Source organism: Melospiza georgiana, chromosome 7 (genome assembly GCF_028018845.1).
Source record: "Melospiza georgiana isolate bMelGeo1 chromosome 7, bMelGeo1.pri, whole genome shotgun sequence".
Classification (NCBI taxonomy): Eukaryota; Metazoa; Chordata; class Aves; order Passeriformes; family Passerellidae; genus Melospiza; species Melospiza georgiana.
The window spans coordinates 21,475,365-21,498,902 of record NC_080436.1 but is presented as its reverse complement, the minus strand read 5'-3'; the positions used below and the strand labels follow the sequence as shown (position 1 = coordinate 21,498,902).

Genomic DNA, 23,538 nt, shown 5'->3' with positions numbered 1-23,538 from the left:
TGTTTTTCTTTCAAATCAATAAAGAATTCTTCACTTTGATTGTAACATAACATAAATTGGTTTGCCCTGAAATCAGCACCACCTACTGTCATGTGATCGAAGCTGTGTGAAGTGCAGTGGCTTTGATACTTCAGAGCTGGGCCTTAGCCTTGAACATTGCTGTGCACCTAGGAAGGAGCAATGTGGACCATGAAGAAAACAGTAATTTTTCCTTCTAATGGTTGCTTCAGTCAGCTAATCTGGTTTTACTAGGGAGTCATATTGTTGTCCTTCATCTCTCTATCTTCAAAGTTTTCAGTATATCTAATGAGATAGAAGTTAGATCTCTCGTTTATAGAAGATTTTAAGAGATCAAGTTTAATACGAAACTCAAATAAAGCATTTAATTCCTCAGGGAGTAATTTTGTCTATTGAAAAAAACATGTGCTTCATTTTGTAGGTGTCTTTCTTGGAAGCAGAAAGGTTTGTTTCAAGCAACTGACAATGTTTTAGTTGTAGATAAACTAGAGAAATTATTTTGTAGTTTTTTAATCACTACCTCAGTGCAGATGGGTTGGACATCCTTAGATGGAAATCCTCAATTGGATTTCTTTACTTCTGTTGAATCCAAATTTTCTTATTTGTTTTTAGAATCACCAGATGCTGACATTGCCATGGAGGTAGCTACATCCGAACAGCATGTTTCTGAGGCAATATATGACTGTGTTATTTGTGGACAAAGTGGCCCTTCTACTGAAGACAGACCTACAGGGCTAGTTGTACTATTACAGGCATCCTCAGGTATGAATGTGTGGCTTGTAGAAAAAGCAGTGTTTTTGCAGCTTTTAGCATGTGTGCATAAATCCTGTTGTGCCTCATGAAGTCTGGGAGCACTGGGTTTCCTATTTTTTTTTTGTGGATGGTCCTCTATGAGACACATAAGGAACTTTTTAAAAGTTTGGGGAAAGAACAAATTGTTTAATTCCTTCCTACTTTCTATTAGCTTTTGCAAATGCAGAAGTACATTACAGACCTGCAGGAAAATCAGTCCTGGAAGGAAAAGGAAATTAAACAGCAATCAGTGTATCTGCATGTAGATACGAATGTTAGTGGATATAGGTGTTTGTGTGTATGTGTATATATATATTATGTACAAGTGCAAAAGAACAACTTTCAGTCTTTAGATTGTTTAGTAAGTTTGTACTTTTTAACATCAACAAGGCACATTATAGCTGCACACCAAAATGGCCTGATTGTTTTGTGAGTTGTTGAGGCTGTTGTTACCCTGTGTGTTCCCTCTCCCGTGGCAGTGCTGGGGCAGTGCCGCAATAGCACGGAGCCAAGGAGGCTCCCCACGACTGAAGAGGAGCAGATCTATCCCTGGGACACCTGTGCCGCGCTGCACGACGTCAGGCTGACAACGCTGCAGCGCTACTTCAAAGATGTAAGCATTGCATGGCACCTAGGCTGGCACTTAACCACAACTGTATGTAAAATAGAATTGAAATTGCAACTTAGAGCTCTCCTAGTTTCATGTCTACATTTAGCAAATGCTTTTTCATGTTGCAGTCATTCTGAAGTGTTTACGTTTGATAGGCTCCTTATTTTTAAATAGTTTCTGGCTTTCTCCCATTATATTTTTGTCAGTAGGCATCTAGTATATCTACAGCTACACAGTCATTAAACAGCCACGCAGATACTCTCTAGAAGAAGGTATTTCACACTCCATTGTGACCACACAATTGAAATGTGGGTTCACTGTCTAAGCAAACACCATGGTGTTCTCTTGTAGCCATTCAGAAAATCCAGTCAAGGAATTGCTCTTAATCAGGTAAAAGTATTTTGGAAATGCAGAGTAAGTGGAAAGAGTTGTTTTAATCTGTAACAGGTTTCTGAGCACTACAGAGAAGGGGAGTATGAGTGGATGGGAAGGAGAAACCAGTAGAATGCATCCTCTTCTACTGAATCCTCAACTCTGCACAACATCTGAAGTTCAGTTTTGCATTAATTGATAGTAGATGTCTGCTTTGTAGTTCTGTTAGCTGTTCCAAACAGTTTTACACCACTTCACAAAGCCAAGTTACAGCTTTTCACATTTAATTTTGAGAACCAATTCTTGTTGCTTAGCAGGACATGCTCAATTGTAGACCTTAGTGACTTTCCTTGCTAGTGTCTAAAAGACCTATGTAAGATAATACACAACTGCTCTGAGAAATCATTTTCAGGGAGAATAATATGGAACCTGTGATCCTAAATTAGCTGCTGTAGACTAGTCCTAGGTGAGATGCCAGCTTTTCAGTGTATCTAACTAAATAATTAGCCTTCAGAAGCTTAAAGATTGTCTTTAAAGTGGAAAAACTGGCAATTTTTATTCTAACACAGTTGCTAGCTTTTTCATAATGACATCCACAGATAATTAAAATTTGCCAACTGCAGCCAAGCTCACTTATGTAGATTAATGTAGAGTAAAATTCATAATTGTTTTGATACAGTCCTAAAAATTGGTCAATTTTTTCAGAAAGCATCTTATTCTAAGGAAAATATCATGCATTTCCTTGCTAGAAAGTGAAATTCTGGAAGACTTAAGCAAAAAGTTTGATATTCTGCGAGAGAATTTTTTGTAAATTTGCCAGATGTGATTGTTTCTTCAGATCATTATTTTCTGGAAACAAATAGCAGTGGAGTGACTTTTTTGGACTTGTGGGTTGTAAGTGCAGTCTTCCAATAAGGCCAATGTTTTTAAAACAAACCTACTATACAGCCGAGCTCCCTAAACCAGTATTTGTTCTCTTTTCCAATTATGATGAGTTATATATGATGCTGTTCAGCAACTCATTAAAACCTCTAAGTGTTTACAATTAATTTTAATAAGAGATTGTGGTTTAATTATATAATTATGGTATTGTTATTTTGGTTATCTACAAAACTGAATTAAATGTGTTGGAACAGTATATTGCCCTTGTAAATGGGACCACTTCTGCTATTGGAACAGCTGTTGGAGTTAGACCCACCTTCATGCATTAATACAAGAGATTGCTTAAAGCAGTTAACTGACAAGAACTGCAGAAGTTTAACTATTGGAAAGAATAGCATAAGAGCTGCCATGTCAGTCAGCATAACTAAACACTTTTCATAAATTCTTTTTTTCTTTATTTCCTCAGGATATCTTTAATTAGGTAGCATGCAAATAGAAATCTTTCCATCTTGTAAATCTTGATGTTTTAATAAATACTTTTATAGCTTTATATATTGTAGTTGTTGTTTTTTTCTTCCTGTTGTTGCTTTGCTTTAGAGTTCCTGTCTACAAGCAGTGTCAATAGGCTGGGAAGGAGGTGTTTATGTACAAACCTGTGGTCACACTTTACACATAGATTGTCACAAATCTTACATGGAATCCTTACGGGTAAGTAAAACTGAGGCTCATAGTTGATTATTTGGATCTGAACTGCTTTTACTGAAATCAGTTGGATTTATGCTGTTTAAATCAATTCAATCCCACGTTTTGTATGTCTGTACAGATTAGTTTCATTATGTTTTGAGAACTTAATCTCTTATGGCATCTTGACATTATTAACAAAAGTACTTTGTTTTCTGTTATTCTGATATATCAGAAGAAATCTCGTGCAGAATTAACCAGCACAAAAAAATAAAGACTAAGTGATGACTTCTTGTTTCATATGAACCTGCATTTTTGTTCAAGATTACTTTACAGGATATTTCTTCAGGTTTTGGGTTTGGTGGGTCTTTTGGTGAGGTTTTGTTTGTTTGGAGGGAGATGGTTGGTGGAGGAGGGTGTTTGTGGTTTTTGTTAGTTTGTTTTTCCAGTTTAGGATTTTTTTGTAATTTTTGTTGATTTCTTTTCATTTTGAGAAAGACTCTGAGCAATTTCTTGTATTTTTAGTATCAGCATTGCTCCTACTGTGTGAAACTTAACCTCTAAAGAAACTAGAAGGTGTGCCAACTTGAATCCCATGATGAATTATTTTCCATATTAATTTCAATTTGCTTGCAGCAGTAATTGTATCATCAAGATAAATATAAAATAACACAAAAATCACATAAAGAATACAGCAGCAAAATCTGGACTTTCATGGTAGAGTCTCACTTTACAGAATTTTGGAAAAGTCATTTTTTGCACCATGTAAATTCTGAAGTCATTTTTTTGATGGATTCTCTATTAAACTTGAAACAAACTGTTACTCCATGTAATTGTGTTCTTGAAGATTCTAGATTATTTAAGTGAACTTCTGATCCTAGCATGTTTTACTAATACATAGATGAGTGCATAATAATTTTGCAGTGCATAACAATTCGCTACCATTTTTAGGACTGAAATAATTTATACAGACCTGTGTTCATCTGGATAAAGCATTTATTTTTACATAATACAGTTAGATACCAACATGGGAAACCACAGAGGCAATTCATGAAGCTGAAGCAAGATTTCTTGCCAGTTTTCAGGAGCACTGAGGATATGTCCTCAGTTTCCAAATGTGTACTTCTGTGCCCATTCTTTCATCCTTCGTGTGATAGAAGAAAAAATCAGGGTTCTTTTCATGCTGCCTGCCAATGGCTACCTGATTAGGCTTTTTTCAGCCTGTACTTGGAGTCTTCATGGGAATTGTCAGAAAGAGGCAACACACTTGAAATCTTGGAAATACTCCATTGAAGACTTTCTACTTTATTATGGGGATATTGTTGACAATGGAGAGTGCTTAAAAATCAGGAAAATTGAGTTGGAGAATTGTAAGACAGTCTCTAGCAGCTAAGACCTTTGTCAGTAAAATGGGTAACTATTCTAATTATTCTTTCTTTACAATTTTAGGTCTTAGACTTAGTTTTTTTCAGTATACACCTGAAATACCAAGCTAAAAACCAATAATCATTCACAAATTTCAGCTCCATCTCTTTTATTTCCTTTTAGAATGACCAAGTCCTCCAGGGTTTTTCAGTGGACAAAGGAGAATTTACCTGTCCCCTGTGTAGGCAGTTTGCCAACAGCGTTCTTCCTTGTTATCCTGGAAACAACATGGAAAGAAGCGTTTGGCAAAGTCACAGTAACAAGTGTTTGCAAGATCTTGTGCAAGAGGTGGAAGAGCTTCAAGAACAGCTGGGAACTTTCCCAGTAAGCATCAGTGTAAGGCAGAAAGATCCTTGTTAATTTGCCTCTACCTTTCGGTTTTTATATTATATTGCATTTGTGATCTCTTAGAATCCTGGCAACCTCGGAAAGTTCATTTTCTTCTGATATTGAAGGCAACATACTATTGTTTTCTTATCAAGAAAATCAGAGCATTTGCTGCATTACCTACTAAAAATAAACAGTTGAAAGCTGTGACAAATATAATTTAATATATGGATTAATATAATTTTTTATTTGGTACATTTTCAGTTTTCTCCATAGTAATTTACATAGAACAAAGTCATGTAATATAAAATATATTTGTAATTTTCATGCAATGAAAAAACAGCAATAGTCTCATAACGGGAAGCTATTTAAACTATGGCTCTTAAGAACTTTGTAAGGTATGGATTATTCATTTTGCAGAAAGAACAATTTGCAGATGCTCATGTTTTACAAAGCTTCGTGAGGTCCTCTGAATGACAGAATAAATTATATTAAATTTTGTTACCTTCAAGTCTCAATGGAGATGCTCTGTGTTTTTGTGTACCTGTACAGTGCAAATATACTTTAAAATAGCAAAACCACTGAGATTCTTAAACTTAGGAGATGGAAAAACCAGTTATGTTTTCATATTCAGAGCAAATCAAAATAACTATCCAAAATATCCTGACACTTCTGTGAATGCACACTTTTTCATAACCTGCAAATGTGTTTTACAAATATGAAAGTGCTACGCTTTATAATCAGCTACTGCATTTCTTCAGGTAAAATTAACTAATCTTCTTTTGTGTCTTTGTTCATAGTCTGAAACCAATCTCAGTAAAGAAATGGAATCTGTAATGAAAGATATAAAAAGTACCACACAGAAGAAGTATACAGATTATAGTAAGACTCCTGGATCACCTGACAATGATTTCCTGTTTATGTATTCTGTAGCCAGGTGGGTATGTTTTCTTTTTATATTTTTTCTTTTGTATTTCTCACTAATGATATTAGTCACTAGATAGCTTTCTTCTTTTAAAAAAAGGCATTTAAAAATATTTCATCCTCTCCAAAAAGGACTTTTTGCATACTCAGTACATCAAGGTTACATTTTCTGAATTTCATATACAGGCATTACGCAAGATGAATCTCCCGGTTCATTTTTACTATGTATAGCGGTGGCACAAAACCCAGAGAACTTTGTCCTATGCTTATTTAGTTTTCTTCTTAATTCAAGGTTTTGCTTTCCATAAATCAAAATTTTATGTTGCATTTCTTGTTTGGCTTTCATTTCCTAAATTGTCAAATCGACTTTATCTGTCTTCTACAGAATGATATTTTTTTCTGTATCACTGCCATATTGCTTGTTTTTTAAATCACAAGGTGTTTTTTATCTCTCTGTCACACATTAGTTTTGTTTACTTAAAAGATGATCACAGAAGGAACGTTTTTATTACATCAGTAACAAGGAATTTCTCTTCATATAGTCTTTAGACTTCTAAAAAACTGTCATAACCAGCAGTGATTTTTTGGTGATGTTTGATTGTAGTTTTAGAGTTGTCAGTGTCACGTACACTCTCCAAGAAAATCAGCCCCTCCTTCTATACCATTCATGTTAAGGTAGTCTGAATGGTTAATCTATTCAGAGGTACTGTAATACCAGGTTTTCCCATAAGAACTTGATATACTTACTAAGCAAATAATTTTCTAAACTCTGGCTTAGTGAGGCCTGCAGGGAAGGTGCTGACTGCAGAGAAACTGCAAGCATAGAAGTGATGTCATTTAGTAGCGTTTTTTTAATTGCAGTTTCATAAACTCTCATTGCTGAGTGTCTGTAGTACATAAGCAGTGGAAATATTCAAGGCTTGGCTCAGCAGGACTCGGAGGTTCCACTCAGCAGGACTCTGTAAGGTTCTGCTTTTCACAGGAGGTTAGGCCATCTAATCTCTAGAATTCTCCTCCAACACAGATCATTATATTCTTCTGTTGAAATAAATACTATCTGCATTCTTTCAGAGTATTTTAACTGATACAGAAGAGATATGAAATTCTATACACAGCAAGTTAAAAGATTATTCTATATTTTTAAGTGGTATATGCTAGACAAGGATAAGTAATGTTGGGATTTTAGCAATTACATGTTTGATCAATACAATTAAGTATGCTTCCAAAAACACAAAGGACTCAAAACTAATATTTCGCATATCAAAGTATGATTACTTATAACCATAACTTGACAGCCATTTAAGATACAAAAATAGTGTTAAAATGCATTTCTGGGTGCAATATCATATAACTTTTAAAATGCTAGCTAAACGTATTTTAAATGTATCTGTGTGTTGCTTTTATATTTACACACAGAGCTCAGAATTTGTCTTCATTAAAAGAGTTAAAAATACCTCAAACCAGAGCCGCATTTCTTGGCTGCTTGCACTGCTGGAGAGAGAAATCTTGGTTGACCACTAAGATTAGGATATGTCACTTGTACTCCTTGTGACCTCTTCCTGTTAGGGTCAGACTTGTGTCACCAATTTTCCATTTATACAGTTTGAGGAATTTCAGGTGTTGGATCCAGCCTTCTGTGTTGTTACTATAACTCATAAGATCACTTATGAGGGAACCTGGCAGATCAGCTTCAGGGTGGTTAACTTGTCTTGCTTTTGAGTGCAGCAATCCAGATTTACATGCTTCTACTACTTGATAATTGCATAAGAACTACAGGGTTAAAAAAATTAAACTTTTAAAAAGATATTTTAATATAGCTTTACAGTTTGCATTTATGGAAATAAATCTGTACATCATCTTCCAAACTGGAAGAGTTTGCTTTGTATGATTTTATTATGTATTTTATTTTAAGTAATCAAACAATGGACTGTCCACTATTAAAATTACATACTGAAGTAATTTTACTTTCTGTAAATGATTCCTGTCATTCTACCTGTTTCTTCCTTATTTCCATCCAGAGTTTTTCTTGAGGTAATGATACCCTTGTGTTCCTTACCAACCAGTAACCTTTGAGCATTTCTAGCTCCAGGTGTTTTGAAGCATTTAACTGTTTTTGGTCAGACCATCTACAGCTGTTTCACAGTTTTTCCTGATATTTAACCTTTGCTTAGATGAGTATTTGAATACAATGCAATTTGAATACAATTAGATTTTTATTAACCCCATATATTTTCATGTGAATTAAACACTCTTAATCTTCTTATAAGTCATGTTCCATTTTCAATCAGAAAATGACATCATCTCCTGTCCTAAAAGATGCTGGTTTACAGCTGAATGCCAGCTTTGCAGTGGATTACTGCATGCTGGAATGGGAATGTGAAACAATACGTAGCCAGTTGTTGCAGGTTATTCTTTCTCCTTCAGGAAAAAAGGAACTTACTTTTCTTCATTTTTGCTTACCCAGGTATATGTCACCAGTAACAGAGTATAAAAATTACAAAAGAACTCTTTACCACCTTGTGGGAGGGCTAGCTGCTGCCTGCTTTCCTAGCAAAAGAGGCATTCTGGGTCTGGCATCCTGATTTGCATACACAGCTGGAACAGCAGCTCCTTGGCTACCTCCTGCTTTTCCAAGAGTCATATCTTGTTACATTTGGACCCTTTTCATGCATTTCTCCTTGTCTGTGCTGACATTTATGAGATGAGTGTAGGTGTCATTCCCAAATCACGTGTGCCTAGCTTTAATTTTAATAGTTCCACATTCAAAGCATTGAAGACTGTGATTTGTGGTGATGTGTTGGAGGATTGTTTATGTATTGCACAGCAGTAGGTTTCACGCTTTTGTTGGCTGTGCAAACAAACCTTTTGGCTTTTCTGTCAGCTATGTATAGACAAATGTAAGAGCCATGTGTTCTTTCCTTCTGAGTCTGTGACTCAGTATCTGGGGTTTTTCCTTGTATGTGTTGTGTTTGTAAATTGAAGTGAGAAAAATGATAGTCCCAATAGGAAGAGCAAGTCCATCCAAATATATTCCCTTTCTGGAAAGGACATTGCATTTTTACTTCCCCCTACTCTGTCCTGTATGAATTCCCAGAAATATGAAATCACCCTTCCCACGCGCAGTACGTTCCTTTGACAAAAGCTCCCAGGAAGGGATGAAGTAGGTCTGTTTTTAATCAGGAGTCAGGACAGCTGAGAGAAATCCATTTTCTCAGGGTTTTTTCTGTGAGTGAGGAGGATAAAGGCAGTGTCCTACACAATGTTTTGCTGCAATGAATGACACTGAGATTTCTAGATAGGAAAAGAAGACACTTATATAGATTTTCTTTCTCATTCTCTATCCTTTATGTTGAGGATTCTGAGATAGCAAAGGATTCTTTCAGAGACCACTCTGTGTTCCACACTTCTATCAGATGCCCCCAGTTTTTCTTCATTACTTTTCTTCAGTAAAGGGCAGAGGATACACAAATCTTCAAGGCAGAAGGGAGTTCAAATTAGGGAGGAGATACACTGGTCTCCTTCAAAAATGTTTGAGGTCTGTACCTATATAGGATATTTTCTGAAGGATAAGTGTTCATTTTCACAGAAGATGCTTTTTCTACTCTGCATTTTTATGCCAAGTTACAGATATGTTTTCAAAGAGACTTATTGAAGGAAAGGTTAATACTTACATTTCCAAGAAAGCTGAGCTATAGGGTGCTGCCTTTGAGGGCTGAGGACAATGAAGAAGTGTGGGAGGTGAGAGTTGGTATCGTGTATGTGAACAGAGTATGTGATTACAGAAATAACTTTCCTTACACTCCTTACACTAAAAAGTACTATATGACACCTCATATGTAACAGCAAGAGGTATTTTTCAGAATTGTCCCTGAGGTTTTTTTTGTGAAATGGCACATATGCTTTGGTGAAAGGGAAATTTTAAATTGGAGATCTAGAAAATTATTCTTAAACATTCAGGTAGTCTTTTGATTTAAATCTTAATTATCTTCATTTTAATGGAAGACTGTCGTTGGTTTTGTTCTACAAATTAGTTATCAGAATGTTCGTAGAAATAAAACATCCTGATTTCCTTCATATTCCCATGATGAACCAGCACATGCTGATCTACAGCTGCTATTTTGTCCACTAATATGAAATCCCTGTCCCTGCTTGCTTGCTGGTAGATTTTCAGAAGTTCAGTGAGCACTGCAAATCGCCTGAAGAGTGGAAAATTCCCCTGTCACACAGATGCCCTTATCAGCAGCAACCAGATGGAGCTCTGAGCAGGCACATTATCAATGTTAAATTGCCTTTTCTGAGTAGAGAGGATTAAAGCATTCCTTCAGAAATGGATGGCATAAGCTGCAAACTTAGGGATAGGAATATTCAGAAATGTTGCTATTTTAAAAACATAGGAAAATATCTTAACAAACACTGCATATCAAAATGTATTATTCTTTCAAGTTGATGAAGCTGAAATTCTTGAAAATAATTTGTTTTGAATAAAAATCCTCTAGTTTCTTCTTAAATGGTGGGGGAGGGGTGTTCTTAGCTAGGATATGTTATGTGCCTAAAATTCTAGAATAGATTTTAATATGGATTCAGTCACATTATATCAAACCTAAAATTGTTTCATTTCTCAATAAAGGACAAAATATGTTTAGAAAGAGATTTGCAGTTTGGATTGAATTAGCAAAACAACACTTCAGAATAATAGAATAATATTTCTTTATTCTAATTCTTAAAATGTATGTTGACTTACTAAAACAGGCTCTCAAGAGACTATAACATAAATTGTTAGCTCAAAATCTTGAGAGTAAAAGATGCAGCACTGAAATATCCAATTCCAAAATTAAACAAAATTATCAAATTTGGCCTAAACAATTGGTGCCTAAGTATCAGATTACAGTACTACTGAGAAACAAAGCATCAGTGAGGCATGCAGAGATTCAGTGACACAGCTACTGGTTCATACTAATGAGCTGCAGTGAATAGCATTTCATTCAGAATTAACCTCCAAGGCTTTTATTAACTAACTTATCTATAAAGGGCAGTGCTTTAATTATAATTTAGACTGTATTCATATTTAGTTGATGCCATATCCATTGTACTCTCTGATTGTCTGAAGTGAAACAAAAGCTTTGCCAATGGAGAGAATGCTTTTTAGATATATATGAGTGACTGAAAGTTAGCCAATCTGTATATTGTCTTTCCAGATTTGCACATAAACTCCCTTATTATGCTGTGTGTGCATACAGAAGAAAGACACAGAATTAACACTTTTTAATTTTTCTCTCACAACTCAATATAGTACTGTGTTGATATAGTACTTAAAACCATATATGACAATATGTTAATAAAGTGTGTTTTGTTCTGAGCTGTATTTTGGCAGTATTTCACACTGAAGATTAGTTCACAGTATTATTTTATTTAGTGTATGCTGGGAATTTGTCATGATTCATTTGTGTCTGTAGAAGCTTGAATAATGTTGTTCCATTCAATACTGTTATGTTTTTCTTACAGAACAAACTTGGAACTTGAGCTGGTCCACCGAGGAGGAAATTTGTGTTCAGGAGGTGCAAGCACAGCTGGGAAAAGATCATGTTTAAGTAAGTCCCATGTTATTAAATGCAGTATAAATTATTAGAATATTGACTAAAGATTTCTGGTTTTTATCTGGTATTTTCTAAATTACATCAACTTTTTCCTTCTAAAACCAATTTTTTTCTGCCATAAGGAGTCTTTGATTTTTTTCTTTCTGTTAGAGAAATCTGAAAAATAATTTGCACAAATTCTTCATTAGAGCTGTTCATGTCTTCTGAGTACAATTATCTAGAAATCTATTGTCATACTATGCATGTAATATTTTTTAACAAGCTTACATTTTTGTGAGTAACACTAATAGTATATTAAGGGTGAAGCAGGAAAGCTTTGTTTCACCCTGGTTGTTGCTAGCAGTAGGAAAGAAGTTTGTTTTCTGAATGCTAATATAGCTCATGACTTGGTGTCATACTTAGAAATATGCAGCTACAACATCTCATGTCTTTAATTTGTCTAGTTCTTCCACAAAGTATTTCAAAATTTCTTTCATAGAAACTTTCAAATTTTGTTGTTCTAAAATCTTTAGTTATTGTCAAATAAAGCAATTTCTTGCTGCCAGAAGTGTTTTTTTTTTCTTAAAAGAAGACATTTTAATCTTTTATTGGAATATTAACAGTTACAAGTGGACATTTTCTTTTGCCAGGAAAAACTGGAAAGCCTGCCAGAATACTGCTACTGCTACTAATGCTTATTTAAGTCAAACTTATGTAGCAATAGCAGCAGATTTCATAGGAAAAAAGAAAGCTTAGGCCCATCCCTGTCTTTTGGTACACAATTTCCGGGGGATGCTTTCCTCATCCTTTGAGGTGACAAGCTACCCAAGAAATCTCACCAGGTTGTCACTATGCTGTCCACATTCCCTCTAGGACAAAAGTCTTCTGTTACTGCCCAACTAATTCCATTTGTATGTTGTTAATTTAAAAAGTAAATTAAATTAACAATGTACTGCACATTGTCCTTCCCCACCATCATTATCTCCCTTTCTCAGCCGACCAAAGTACCTGAAAAGTGCACGTGTTAAAAGAACGTCTCTAGATCACTGTGTGCAAATTTACTCAGCCAGGGCTCTGCATATACCACTCTGTAGTAGTCTTGGAACAACTGTGAAGTTTGGTGATTAGATATTGTGGGGAATGCAATATATTGTCCGAGGTGAGCTGTTACAGCAGCAAACATCAGGGAAGATGGTGGGAACAAAGAGGTCAAGAGCTGTTTAAGTAGATTGCACCATGAGGGCAGCTACTCTTGGGAAGTAAAATTAAGAATGATTAATGTAGCTCTTAGTATTGCTGACCAAGTGTTTGTCAGAAGAATGGTGAAGAAAATTTGCCTGCAAAATTGCCATTTTAAGGCTTAAAGTTTTGTATGTGTGTGCAACAAAAAAAAATGCATAGTATCCTATGATTTTTTACTTAAAAATCAAGTCCTATTTGAAGGAATATATTACAGTTTTAGAGTCTATGGCCTTGCAAATTCTCATGAGTTTAGGGAAAATTATGACATATAACAACTGTACAAGTCTTATTTCTCTGTTTTATAAAGTGTAACAGACCTCTTTGTCCTCATTGTTCCGTATTTACCAAACAGGGTCACAACACAGCATTAAGGCTGAATAATTGTGATTTTTCTGTACACTTTTTATATAAGGCCTTGAGCAACCTGGTCTAATGGAATATGGCAGGGTCTGGGGATGGGGATTAGATGCTCTTTAAGGTCCATTCCAACCCTAAGCATTCTCTAATTCTGTGACCTCTCTTTAACTTACGTAGATGTTTTTCTTTGCTATTTGTACTCTGGTAATCTTGCACTAGTTGATGAACAGTTCCACAACATTTTGAAGTTACAAATTAATGAATTTATAATCTTCCTTTTTTTTTAAACTTTGAAATAGTACTTTTCTTTCTGTCTGTCTAGTCTCTCTCCCTTTTTTTTTTCTTTTTTTTTTTTTTTCTTTTCCTTTTTCCCCTTTGTGAGAAGGACAGGATTAGGGTTTTGGGTAAAGATTAAATATTTTATCCTCTTGTTCTCTGGGTTCAGTTTCTCTGTAAATGAGCTCCTTATCCTTATGCTTCCCACAAACAGCAGTCTGGCATTGCACCATCAACTGCATTAATTGGAAAGGAGATTATTTACAACTGGACATCAAAAAATTATTTAAGAGTTGTTTAATTTCTTCTTAAGTAGGATATCTAGCACCTTTGTAACTTCTGGAATGGCTCTAAACATTGAGAAACAGTATTGCTTCATAGGAGTTGTTTTGGTTGGTTTGTTTTGGTTTTTTTTTTCTCATTCATTTGAAGCCTTTATGTTGATTGTGGTGTTAGTATCAGTTTTATCAGTGCTTTTAGTGTTTTTATGAGCATAGAAACTCATTGTTTCTCTTCATGATTCTTCTGTATCAAATTTTTCAACCATGTTGAAAGTAATGGCTGTCTCCATTTTATCAATATGGACAGTGACAATTGGAGCCACTTAGTATTTCCTGTTAGGAGAAAAACCCAATTCTTTTAGGATTTTCAAGATGAGTTGCAGCTGTCTCTTTCCTATAATTGTTGCTGTGGATATGGTTGCAAAGAGTCCTGTGCAGCTCTCTGCAGACACTGAAAATAAAGATAATAAAATAAGTTTTTAGGAATGCCTTGCTACAGCGGGTTTCTGTCATTGATTGGGCTTTTTGGTGTTGCAGGATTTGGTTTTTTGGATTTTTTGCTTGGTTTGGAGTTTTTTTCAGTTAGGAGCTGTCAGTCTGCAGACCCTTGGTGGCCATTCATGCTAACTTGGAAAAAGCAGTTTTTGTGACCAGCAGATGATCTTAAGTATTTTTTAAAACTCTTGGTTTGCCACTAATATGTAGTGTGGGAGAAGCAAGGATAGGTACTGTTAGAATTCTGTTGCTAAAGTTGATGTCATACACTGGTGAGTTTGGTATAGAGGGTAATTAGCTGCTTCATCAGCAATTAAGACTTAGTGAAGATGTAAGAGATTTTGTAAAGACTATCCAGTCTTAATGCCTTAATAGGCTTTTGCTGACCTTCATGGTTTTTTACTGATTCAAGTCTACTGGATCAGTGATGAATGGGAAGATGTTGTCAGCAGGTCTTTGCAGCTGCTGTTGCTAAGTGGACTATGTAAATCTCTACCAGGAGAAAAATATTTCTCAATCTCCTTATTGACAATCAAGTCCCATCTGGCTGTATCAACTGGTTTTAGTTGTAATCTGCATTCATCTTGATAGTCCCAGGAAACTATGGGAGAAGAAAGGGGAAGAATCCCTAGTCTGGTAAGATCTTCACAGTTGAGACAAGGATGTTTTCAATTCCACCTGCAGTGAACTGCTGTGATGTTTTCACGTTGTAAATATGAATACTAATTTAGGGAATGTAAAAAGGGAAATCTGGATCAAGACAAAAAATTCCATGACAGCAGTATATGTCCTAAAATAAAGAGAGGGGGTATAAACGCATTATCTAGACTGTTGCAAGCAAGGCAAAGGCAGCTCATTCCTTTGTTTGTTTTCATTATGACAGCACATTGCTCTACATTGTGGAATTGGAGTGAATAACAGAAGACATAATCTGATTTGAACTCTGGTAATTTGAGAGTTTACTTTACCAGTCAAGAGACCAGAAAAAAACATGTAGGAAAAAAGTCAGCAAAACTTACACAGAAATTTGGGATCAGCTCAGCAAAGATCAAACCAAGATTACAAGACCAAAACTTAAATCTGAACCCAACTTCCTGAATTGCTAATTTTTGTCAATAGAGCACAGCATTTTTAGAATTTCTACCATTCATCTCTCAAATTGTTGTCTTTTTATGTCTTGAATTTAGTCATCTTTTGTGCTGTGCATATCACATTAAAACTGAAAAGGGCTGTGAAACTACCTTTGTGGACTTCTGCTTTTTGCATTGTAACACAACAGAATATTTTTAAGAGCTTTGTCAATGTTTGTAAAATGAGTCCGCTTTATTATTAAAAACAGTAAAGAATGCAGCTGCAAGTGCTGGTGCAGTGTGGATATATAGACAAAATACCCATTATCTTTGGGGTTTGTGAGAAGAGCAGTATTACAATGCTTCCTTGAACAGCTTCAGTCTCAGTGCAAAGCCACTGTTTTATCCATTGAGCTGCTCTTTTGAACGTACAGATTCCAATTGAGTTTATTGCTCCTCTCTCACAATTTATTAACTCCAAAAAGTAAATCTACCAAGAACAGCAGTGACAATAACAAAATAACAATAGTTATTTTCATTATTTTTAGAAATGGATTAAGGAACACTTATAGGACTGAAAGCTAGTTCTAACTGCTAATCCAGATGATTCTATGATGTGTTGTTTAAGCTTTACATGTATTCTGTGAAAACAAAGACATAAGCTGAGAGAGTTTGCCAGCAGTGTGTCAGTGTAGGCAATACTCGAGTCTATGATCATGTTTTAAAACAGTTGTAATCTTGCCCATTCAAATATCTAAATTTTAGAGCTCTCCCAAGCCCCTGATAACTTGCAGCAATGAGTCATATTGTGCATCCAAATTGTGTGATTCTTTATATTTATTCAAATTATCTGGATGCAGCCTGCCTCAAATATTACAATTATTAGAAGAGGAGAATCATATTCAATTTTTTTCAAATTTTGTTGCTGCTGTGCTTTCTGAAATTAATATTCTTCCTACAAAAATTGGTTAAGAATGAATCTTTTGGTGACTCAGAGCTTTTTCCTGCCTTTCCCCTTACCAAGGGTGGGCTCTCTTGGAGAGAATTGCCTGGAAGGATGGACTGTGAGGGCCAGAGGGCTTTGGGATACCTGGTGAGGTTGTGGCCTCCCTTCCCACTCTTCACTAGCCACGATTGATGTCTGTGGGCCATTCATGGTAATGTTTTGCTTGTACTTGTTTAAAAACGGTCCTTACATGTATTTTAAAGGTTCCAAGTAGGGTATAAGTAAATGGGAGGACATTCTGTATTTTTATGCTTATGTTTTGGAATTATGCATTCCACAAATACGAGGCAGTCCACAAATTCTGCCAGTCCCTCAGGCATAAGGACATGCCGCAGCACCAAGCACTTGGTGCACACTCAAGTTGCCAGTTCTCGCTTCCCAGTGCTCTGGTGTTTCCCTTGGCTTTCTCCAGTAGTTCGTAGTCACAGTAAGTGGTGAGTGAAGCAGAAAGGAAGCTCGGTGTGTGCCTCGGCCGGAGCTGTTGCGGGGCGGCGGGGCCGGGCTGAGAGGAGCCGCCCGCTCCTGCGGCCTCAATGGCGGCCCCGGCGTGCTGCCCCTGCCTTCCCGGGCTGCTGAGCGGCGCTTTCCTGGGCTGATCCCGGCATTCCCGCAATGTGTCCCCGTTCCGTAAATGTTACACGTTCGGGGATTACTAATAAATTCTCCAGGGCTAGAATCTGATGCTTGCTTGCTTAATTTCATATTAGTAAAAGCTCTGGAGAGTAGCTGTTAAAGGAATAGGGGATGAATTAATTACCCTGAACAATTTTCAATTTTTTTTTTTTTTTCATTTTGCGTAGTTGCCTGTTTCTGTTTAAAGCAAGGAATAGTTGAGGGAGAAAAAAGTCTTCATTTTAGTGAAAAGGCACGGATATTTTCATGGGTTTCATTCCAAATAAAACCATGCTTGAGGGGTTTGGGTTTTTTTATTATTTTGATGGAATACAAGTATGTTTTCAGATTTTATATTTTCAACTTTATCAGCAAAGCAGTGTTTTGCTAAGAATCTCTTGCCAGAAGAAAAGATGACTTATTTTGTCCTCATTGACTGTTTTTATTCAGAAAGCAGGTGGCAGCTATCAATTCCAATGCCATCCACAGCTCCAATTATTTTACAAACCCCAGGAGCTAATTACAGCCCTCAGGCTCTGGCAGTCAGCTGATTGCATCATGCGACTCTTTTGGCCATTGCGTACCTCTGAGTAATTGTCTATTTATGGAAAATAAATTAATAGCTGCTATTTCTACTTGAAAGAGAGGACCTGTAAGTGTGTAGGCTGAGCAAGTGGGTTTTAAAGAGATGTAGAGAGAAGTATGCAAAGGGATCAATTGACAGGATATGGGGTGGAGAGGAAAGATGATGTCAGGATACTAAGGGAAAAAGTTAAAATGAAAGGGAGAAAGAAAGCAGGGTCCTAGAAAACTGAACAGGAGAAAAGCATGACAACAAGTAGCAAGATATAGTGTGACAGGAAGAAAAAAGTAAGCAAAACTGTGGGAAATAATACTTTATTATTTCAGTATAAACCTTTGAAGATAAAAAAAGATTCATTGAAAAAGTGAAGTCTGAATCCCGAATAGTCCATGATCTGGTTGGAGATATCCCTGCTCATTGCAGGACGCGTTGACTAGATGACCTTTAAAGGTCCCTTCCAAACCATTCTGTGCTCTTTATTGCGTGTACTTTTCTGAAAATGCTCTTTACCTAAGTGATGCTTGCCTTCTTGGGTGGCTTAATGGAAGGAAGGATAGATATTGTCTTTGTGTGATCATATGATTCATAGATAAATATAAAATGTGTGTTTTAATGTAAAATACTGCAGTAAATCATCATGAGTAATTATGCATCCTCTGTTTAAAAAATTCTACAAGTGTTTTGCAAATTATATTTTTGACAGAGTGGAACTACAGAGGTTTTGAAATTATGAGTATCAGCAAATTCTGCCTGCAGGTGGTACAGACAAATCTGTGACATTATAAAGACTGTTGCTGTGTTAGTGTCATTGATGTGTAATCAGGCTTTTGTTGGTTTCAGGATTGTTTTGTCCAGAAGTTACCTACAAAATAACCATATGAAGGCAGAAAGAATAATAAACCTTTTAAAGATGAAGAATCAAAGCGATCCTGCTGTAGGCCAGGACTTGTAGCAATTTTAGATTAAATTTCAAATATGTGGTGCACAGAACTTAACAGTGAGAGAGAGGATTGGAAGCCAAAAGTAAATAAATTAAAAGTGTATCAGTCTCCGTTAAGAGTAATTGTTTAAGAAATCACTGCTTCTAGCATAAACTGGAGAGGGAAGTGTAGTGAGCACAGAACCTTGGCAATGTAACAGCATATGAAACAGGATTTTTTAAAAGGGCCTGTAATTAAGAACATGGAGCACCAAAACAACTGAGATCTGGTCAAAGCTTTCTAAACAGCCTTTCTCTGAAACATTTTTCTGTATATCTGCATGTGTTCACTGCCTTCTATTGAAATCTTACTTTTCTTCAAATCCTTTTTAAAAAATAAATCAATCCTTAATAAAAATATTTGGAATGACGTGACAGGCTTCTCAGAATCTCATAAAATACACGATGGCAATTTAATGTAAAACAGTTCCTATCACTGTATGTAATACTGAGCAATCTGTCTTCTTCCCCTTTCAGATCAGCTGTTTCACGTGCTGGCCATGCACATGCGCCTCTACAGTATAGACTCTGCGTACAATCCCTGGAGGAAACTGACCCAGCCCTCGCAGGAGACAAACTCAGAGCAAGTATTTCATTTACCCTGTAGCAGTTTTGCCTGGTGAAAGAAACATCCTTACAGAGGGACTTTGGGTAACTTTGTCTTAATTTAAAATCTCTGTGAGGTATGCTGGTGGAGACTTAACATCTAAAAATTGTATGTATGAATTTGTAAAATATATTTTCAGATTTCTTTTACATAAAAATCTGACCAGTTTTGAGCTAAAGTTTAAATGCATCTCTTGCAGGCTTAAGCACATGCAAATTAAATAGTATTGGGTAAGTAAATAGGGCGCTGCTGTTCTTGATATGGATGCTCAACAAAATTTACATTGAGATAAGCTGGTAGCTTATGGAAAGTTGAATAATGATTAATACCTGTAAATAGGTCTAATATATGTGAGAAATAATTATATTTTAGGCTTAAAATTTTCATCAAGCTTATTATTTTTAAGCAAGTTACTGATCTGGGTTTGCCTTTAAAAGATGAACTTTACATACACAGCTGTACAAGGCTTAGCAATATAATAAATTAAACCATGTACTTTTTTCTGTAAGGACTCATCTCCTTACTTGACTTAAGACCCATCACTTTTCAGATTCTACCTTGATGACGAGGAGAAAGGTTTCTTGCCTAAAACCAGATTATGATTTTTCCTCATAAGAGGAAAACAGTATATATTTTTTCTCTTAGTACCTTAAGCATCTTCCTCATCCTAAGCTCTGCATTTTGTAGCTTGCAGTTATGTCAGAAGACTGTCCTTTTAGTGCCTCTCCAGCTGTGTGTTTGTCAGTGCTTCTGGGAGCCTGAGGTGGAAAGCATCATGCAATTTCAAAAACTGATCTAGAATTGTGATGCCACAATCCTAACTGCAAAGTGGGGAAGACTATTAAAACAATTGTTCTCATTTCTAGTTTATGATTTTATTTTTCTCTTGGACCCAGGCTTCTTTTTGCAATGAACATTAGGTTACTGGAGTAATTAAACTATATTAAGAGAGTAATTTATAAACTACTAGCAGAAGAAAGTATCAGGAATTTTATAACCTGAAAACATGTTCAGCATACATTCAGACAATGCTTTGAGGGTCTATTTTCATGTGATTCTGATTGAGCCCTGACCTAGATTGAGCAGTGGGATGATGTTAATAAATTTGGTGTATGGTTGGCTGAGTTATGTGCAGCAGAATTAAGATCATGTGGCCACTATGGCTGTGGGACAGATCATGCACTTCTCATTTTGGCATTTGAGCAGCTTGCTGGCTTTGGAAGCAGCTGTTTGTTAATAGAGGGGGCCTGCAGAGCTGATGGAATTCACCATGCCTTGGTCATGTCAAGGCTAAAGTGCAGCATGTTAGATTTCACTGGCAATATTTTGAATCATTTAATGTTACTGCAGGTCTGTAATGCCTTGCTTGCAGAACGGTTTGCATGCTGGGAATGCATTTGAGCAGTTCTTGTGTCTTCTGCACTGGTTTTCAATATTTCATGGTAAACTTGATGATACTGGTTTGGCACAGAGTCCTAAATGGTTTGTAGGAAGCTACAACTGCAATAGCATCCATTTTGCCATGAAATAATTTACTGGTGAGAGGCACAGATGCTTTTGAGCTGGAAGATTTTTGCTCACTCTTGGAATGTTTTTCCTTCCTTAGTCTGCAGGCACCAGAACACTACAAAGGAGGCAATTTGAGGACATGTTTTTCATGTATAAATTGGAGCATAAAATGAGTATCTGTAATTATACTGCAGAAATCTGAAGTGGTAGTTTGACTTGAAGATGGCATTCATAGGATTGGTGTGCATGATCTGATTGCACACTTCTTAGAGTCACACATCCTTCTGAGATACAGAATAGCAGATTTTTTCAGGTACAGGGAAGAGTACTCAGAGCAGTTAGAAGGTGACACACTGCTGAAAACTGAAAAATCTTAAGAGGATGGTGGAGAAATAATCATTGCAGATTTTAGATGTGAATGGCATTCTGCTGCTTTGAAGTTAACCAAATCACCTAAAGCATCAGCCTGACCTGCACATGAGACTTCAAGCAAAGACTTATAGAAAAAAATGTCAGTGAGAGAAAAAGTTCTATATTTTCTGACTGTATTACTGTGATTCCAAACAATTTAACTTTAGGGAAGTCACAGAAGAAAAATATCTTCAAACCAATATGCCATCTTTTTCTATTTAATTTTCACTTTAAATTATTATTTGATTTGAAAGCAGTTTTCCAGAGAAGCCAGTTTAATCTTCATTTATTTAAAATGATAATTTTTTAAATGGAAAGAAAAAAAAAACCCCACTCACAAGCAAAAATCTGTGGAAAACAAGTCCCCATTACATTGTATTCTCATTTAATTGTAGCTATTTTCTTTAAATATACATAAATATTTACAAATAGAACTACCCGGATGTAGAACCCACAATTTTTATCTCAGTTTTCTACAACTCAGCTGTCATTCTTCATAAATAATGCCTTAGATTTCCTGTGTCTGGGAGGACTGATAAAAGTACCTTGTAAAGAGTCTCTCAGAATTCCTTCACTTCCCAAAACCACCAGTTTTGTCCAGTGTCTTCTACAATTTTATTTAGATCTCCTTGTAGCTGAAAATGGCAACTGAAAGGAAAGATAGGGAGAAGCTCATGCAGCCACAGACAGGTTAAGTAGAAATAAGGAAATCTTGAGCAAGAAGATAGACTATCAAAAAGGGCCTAAATAATGTGAGCTGTTTGGAAGATAAAGGGGAAAAAGAAGAAGCTGAGTCTGGTGAACTGTGAATGGTTTAGTAGATTATTTCTCCTGTGCAGTTTATGTTGCAAAATTCAATGTATGCTTGGTCCCACAGGCTGTACTTAAGCAAATTGTTCTTCTGGGGCAGATCTGGTTTCAATAGTGATCAAATAAACAATTATTGTGGTGCAAAGGGGGAATAATAGCTTCTGGCAGGGGGCAGGCAAGGAGCAGCTGGAGGCAATAATTACTAAACCCAGATGTGAATTTAATGGACTAGTCCAAACAGGCACCGTTTCAGGAACAACAAACATGAGATGAAAGGATATACATGTTTTTTAAAATTTAAATCTCTATGAAGGCTGAATTTTTTTTGTCTATTTTGACAGACAGAATATATCAGCAAGGAGTAGATTGATAAAACATTAAGGATCTTTGCAGTAGAAGCACTTGGAGGGAGGAACTGCATGATAAACTGAAATGCTGGGTTATTTTTTCTGCAGTGTTTCACTGATGTTTCATTCTAAGCTAGATCACTTCAGAGACTGTGTGTGGTGCCATACTGGGGCAACAAACTGCAACTCAGGGATAGGACTGAGCAGCTGTGTGTAGGAACCTCTTAAATCACATCTCCATCACAGAAACTGTTGTGAAACGGGGAAAAAGCCCACAGTTTTTTTGTGCAGATACCCTGAGACAGAGAGAGTAGGAATGGTGGGATAGCAGGGTTTGGTTAAGGTTTATGTGAGTGGGGGTCTATACATACACATGCTGCAGCAGGACTTATGTGCACTGTTCCATACAACAGAAATCCTGCGTGGAACAGCTGCCTCTCAGGACAGATGGTGCAGGACATAGGTGTTCACAGTAGGGCCAGTTTTGGAGTATTTGCTCTTGGCTGTTTCTTCCTTCCCCTGCACTATAGCTCACCATCTTCTTTGGCTGTGCTGATGGAACTTAGGCAGGCTGCATGAACACAGCCAAGCAACAAATCCATGTTTTAAAAAGCTTGAATTGAATGAGTTTGGGAGCGGGTGCCGAGGGACTGCTGGGGGCAGCGTGGTAAAAGAGAACGGGAGATGCCCAGTGTTAGTACTGTCAGTGAATGTATAATGAGAAACTGACCTGCTGGAAAATCTGCTGTGACACAGCGAAGAGCAAATATGAAATTGTGATTATCCTAAGGTGCAGCTAGAATAAATAGTAGGATTCTGCTTTCTTGCAGTGAATATCAGAAGCTGTGTATTAGTTTGACCTCTCTGCCATCTGGGATTTGTGTGCTTTGCTTCTTATCCTGCAAATTGTGGAGAAAATACAAGTTTGCCCTAGTTCATGAAGCCTTAGTTTAGGTGTACCTATATCCCCGTGTCTCAAATTTTCTTGTCAGACAGTTCAAAGAGGTGTGAGGCTCAGAGCTTTGACTTTACCTACTGAATTTCTACCTTTATAATTAGCCAAAAACTTTTAAGTGTCTCTGGTTGAGAGAAGAGGGAATGGGGAGCGTAAGTATAAGGAACCACACTCAGCAAAATGCTGCTTATTTCAGAGTACAACAGAATTTCCCATTTCTCTGTATCCATTCCCAAAGAAGTGACTCGTGCATAACTGCTCTCCAGGAGGAGGGTGCAGAATACAGAGGCAGTTTCTCAGCTGTCAGGTGATAGGCAGCCCTGGTTTTGGCACAGAGAGGTGCAGCCCAGTTACCTTGGGCTGGAGGAGAGGTCATTTCCATAGGGAAAGCTAT

The 23,538-nt window shown here is 36.6% G+C and overlaps 1 protein-coding gene across 1 annotated transcript in view; it reads left to right on the top strand.

Annotated features, from left to right (window-relative positions):
* The window catches only part of UBR3 (ubiquitin protein ligase E3 component n-recognin 3), a 98,177-nt gene that overhangs the window by 55,193 nt on the left and 19,446 nt on the right, over positions 1 to 23,538 (top strand). Inside the window, exons 25-31 of the mRNA XM_058027716.1 lie at positions 631 to 780; positions 1,290 to 1,423; positions 3,272 to 3,382; positions 4,904 to 5,104; positions 5,908 to 6,044; positions 11,534 to 11,619; positions 18,983 to 19,088. Of these exons, the coding sequence (XP_057883699.1) occupies positions 631 to 780; positions 1,290 to 1,423; positions 3,272 to 3,382; positions 4,904 to 5,104; positions 5,908 to 6,044; positions 11,534 to 11,619; positions 18,983 to 19,088 (925 nt within the window). The remainder of the gene's footprint in view (positions 1 to 630; positions 781 to 1,289; positions 1,424 to 3,271; positions 3,383 to 4,903; positions 5,105 to 5,907; positions 6,045 to 11,533; positions 11,620 to 18,982; positions 19,089 to 23,538) is intronic.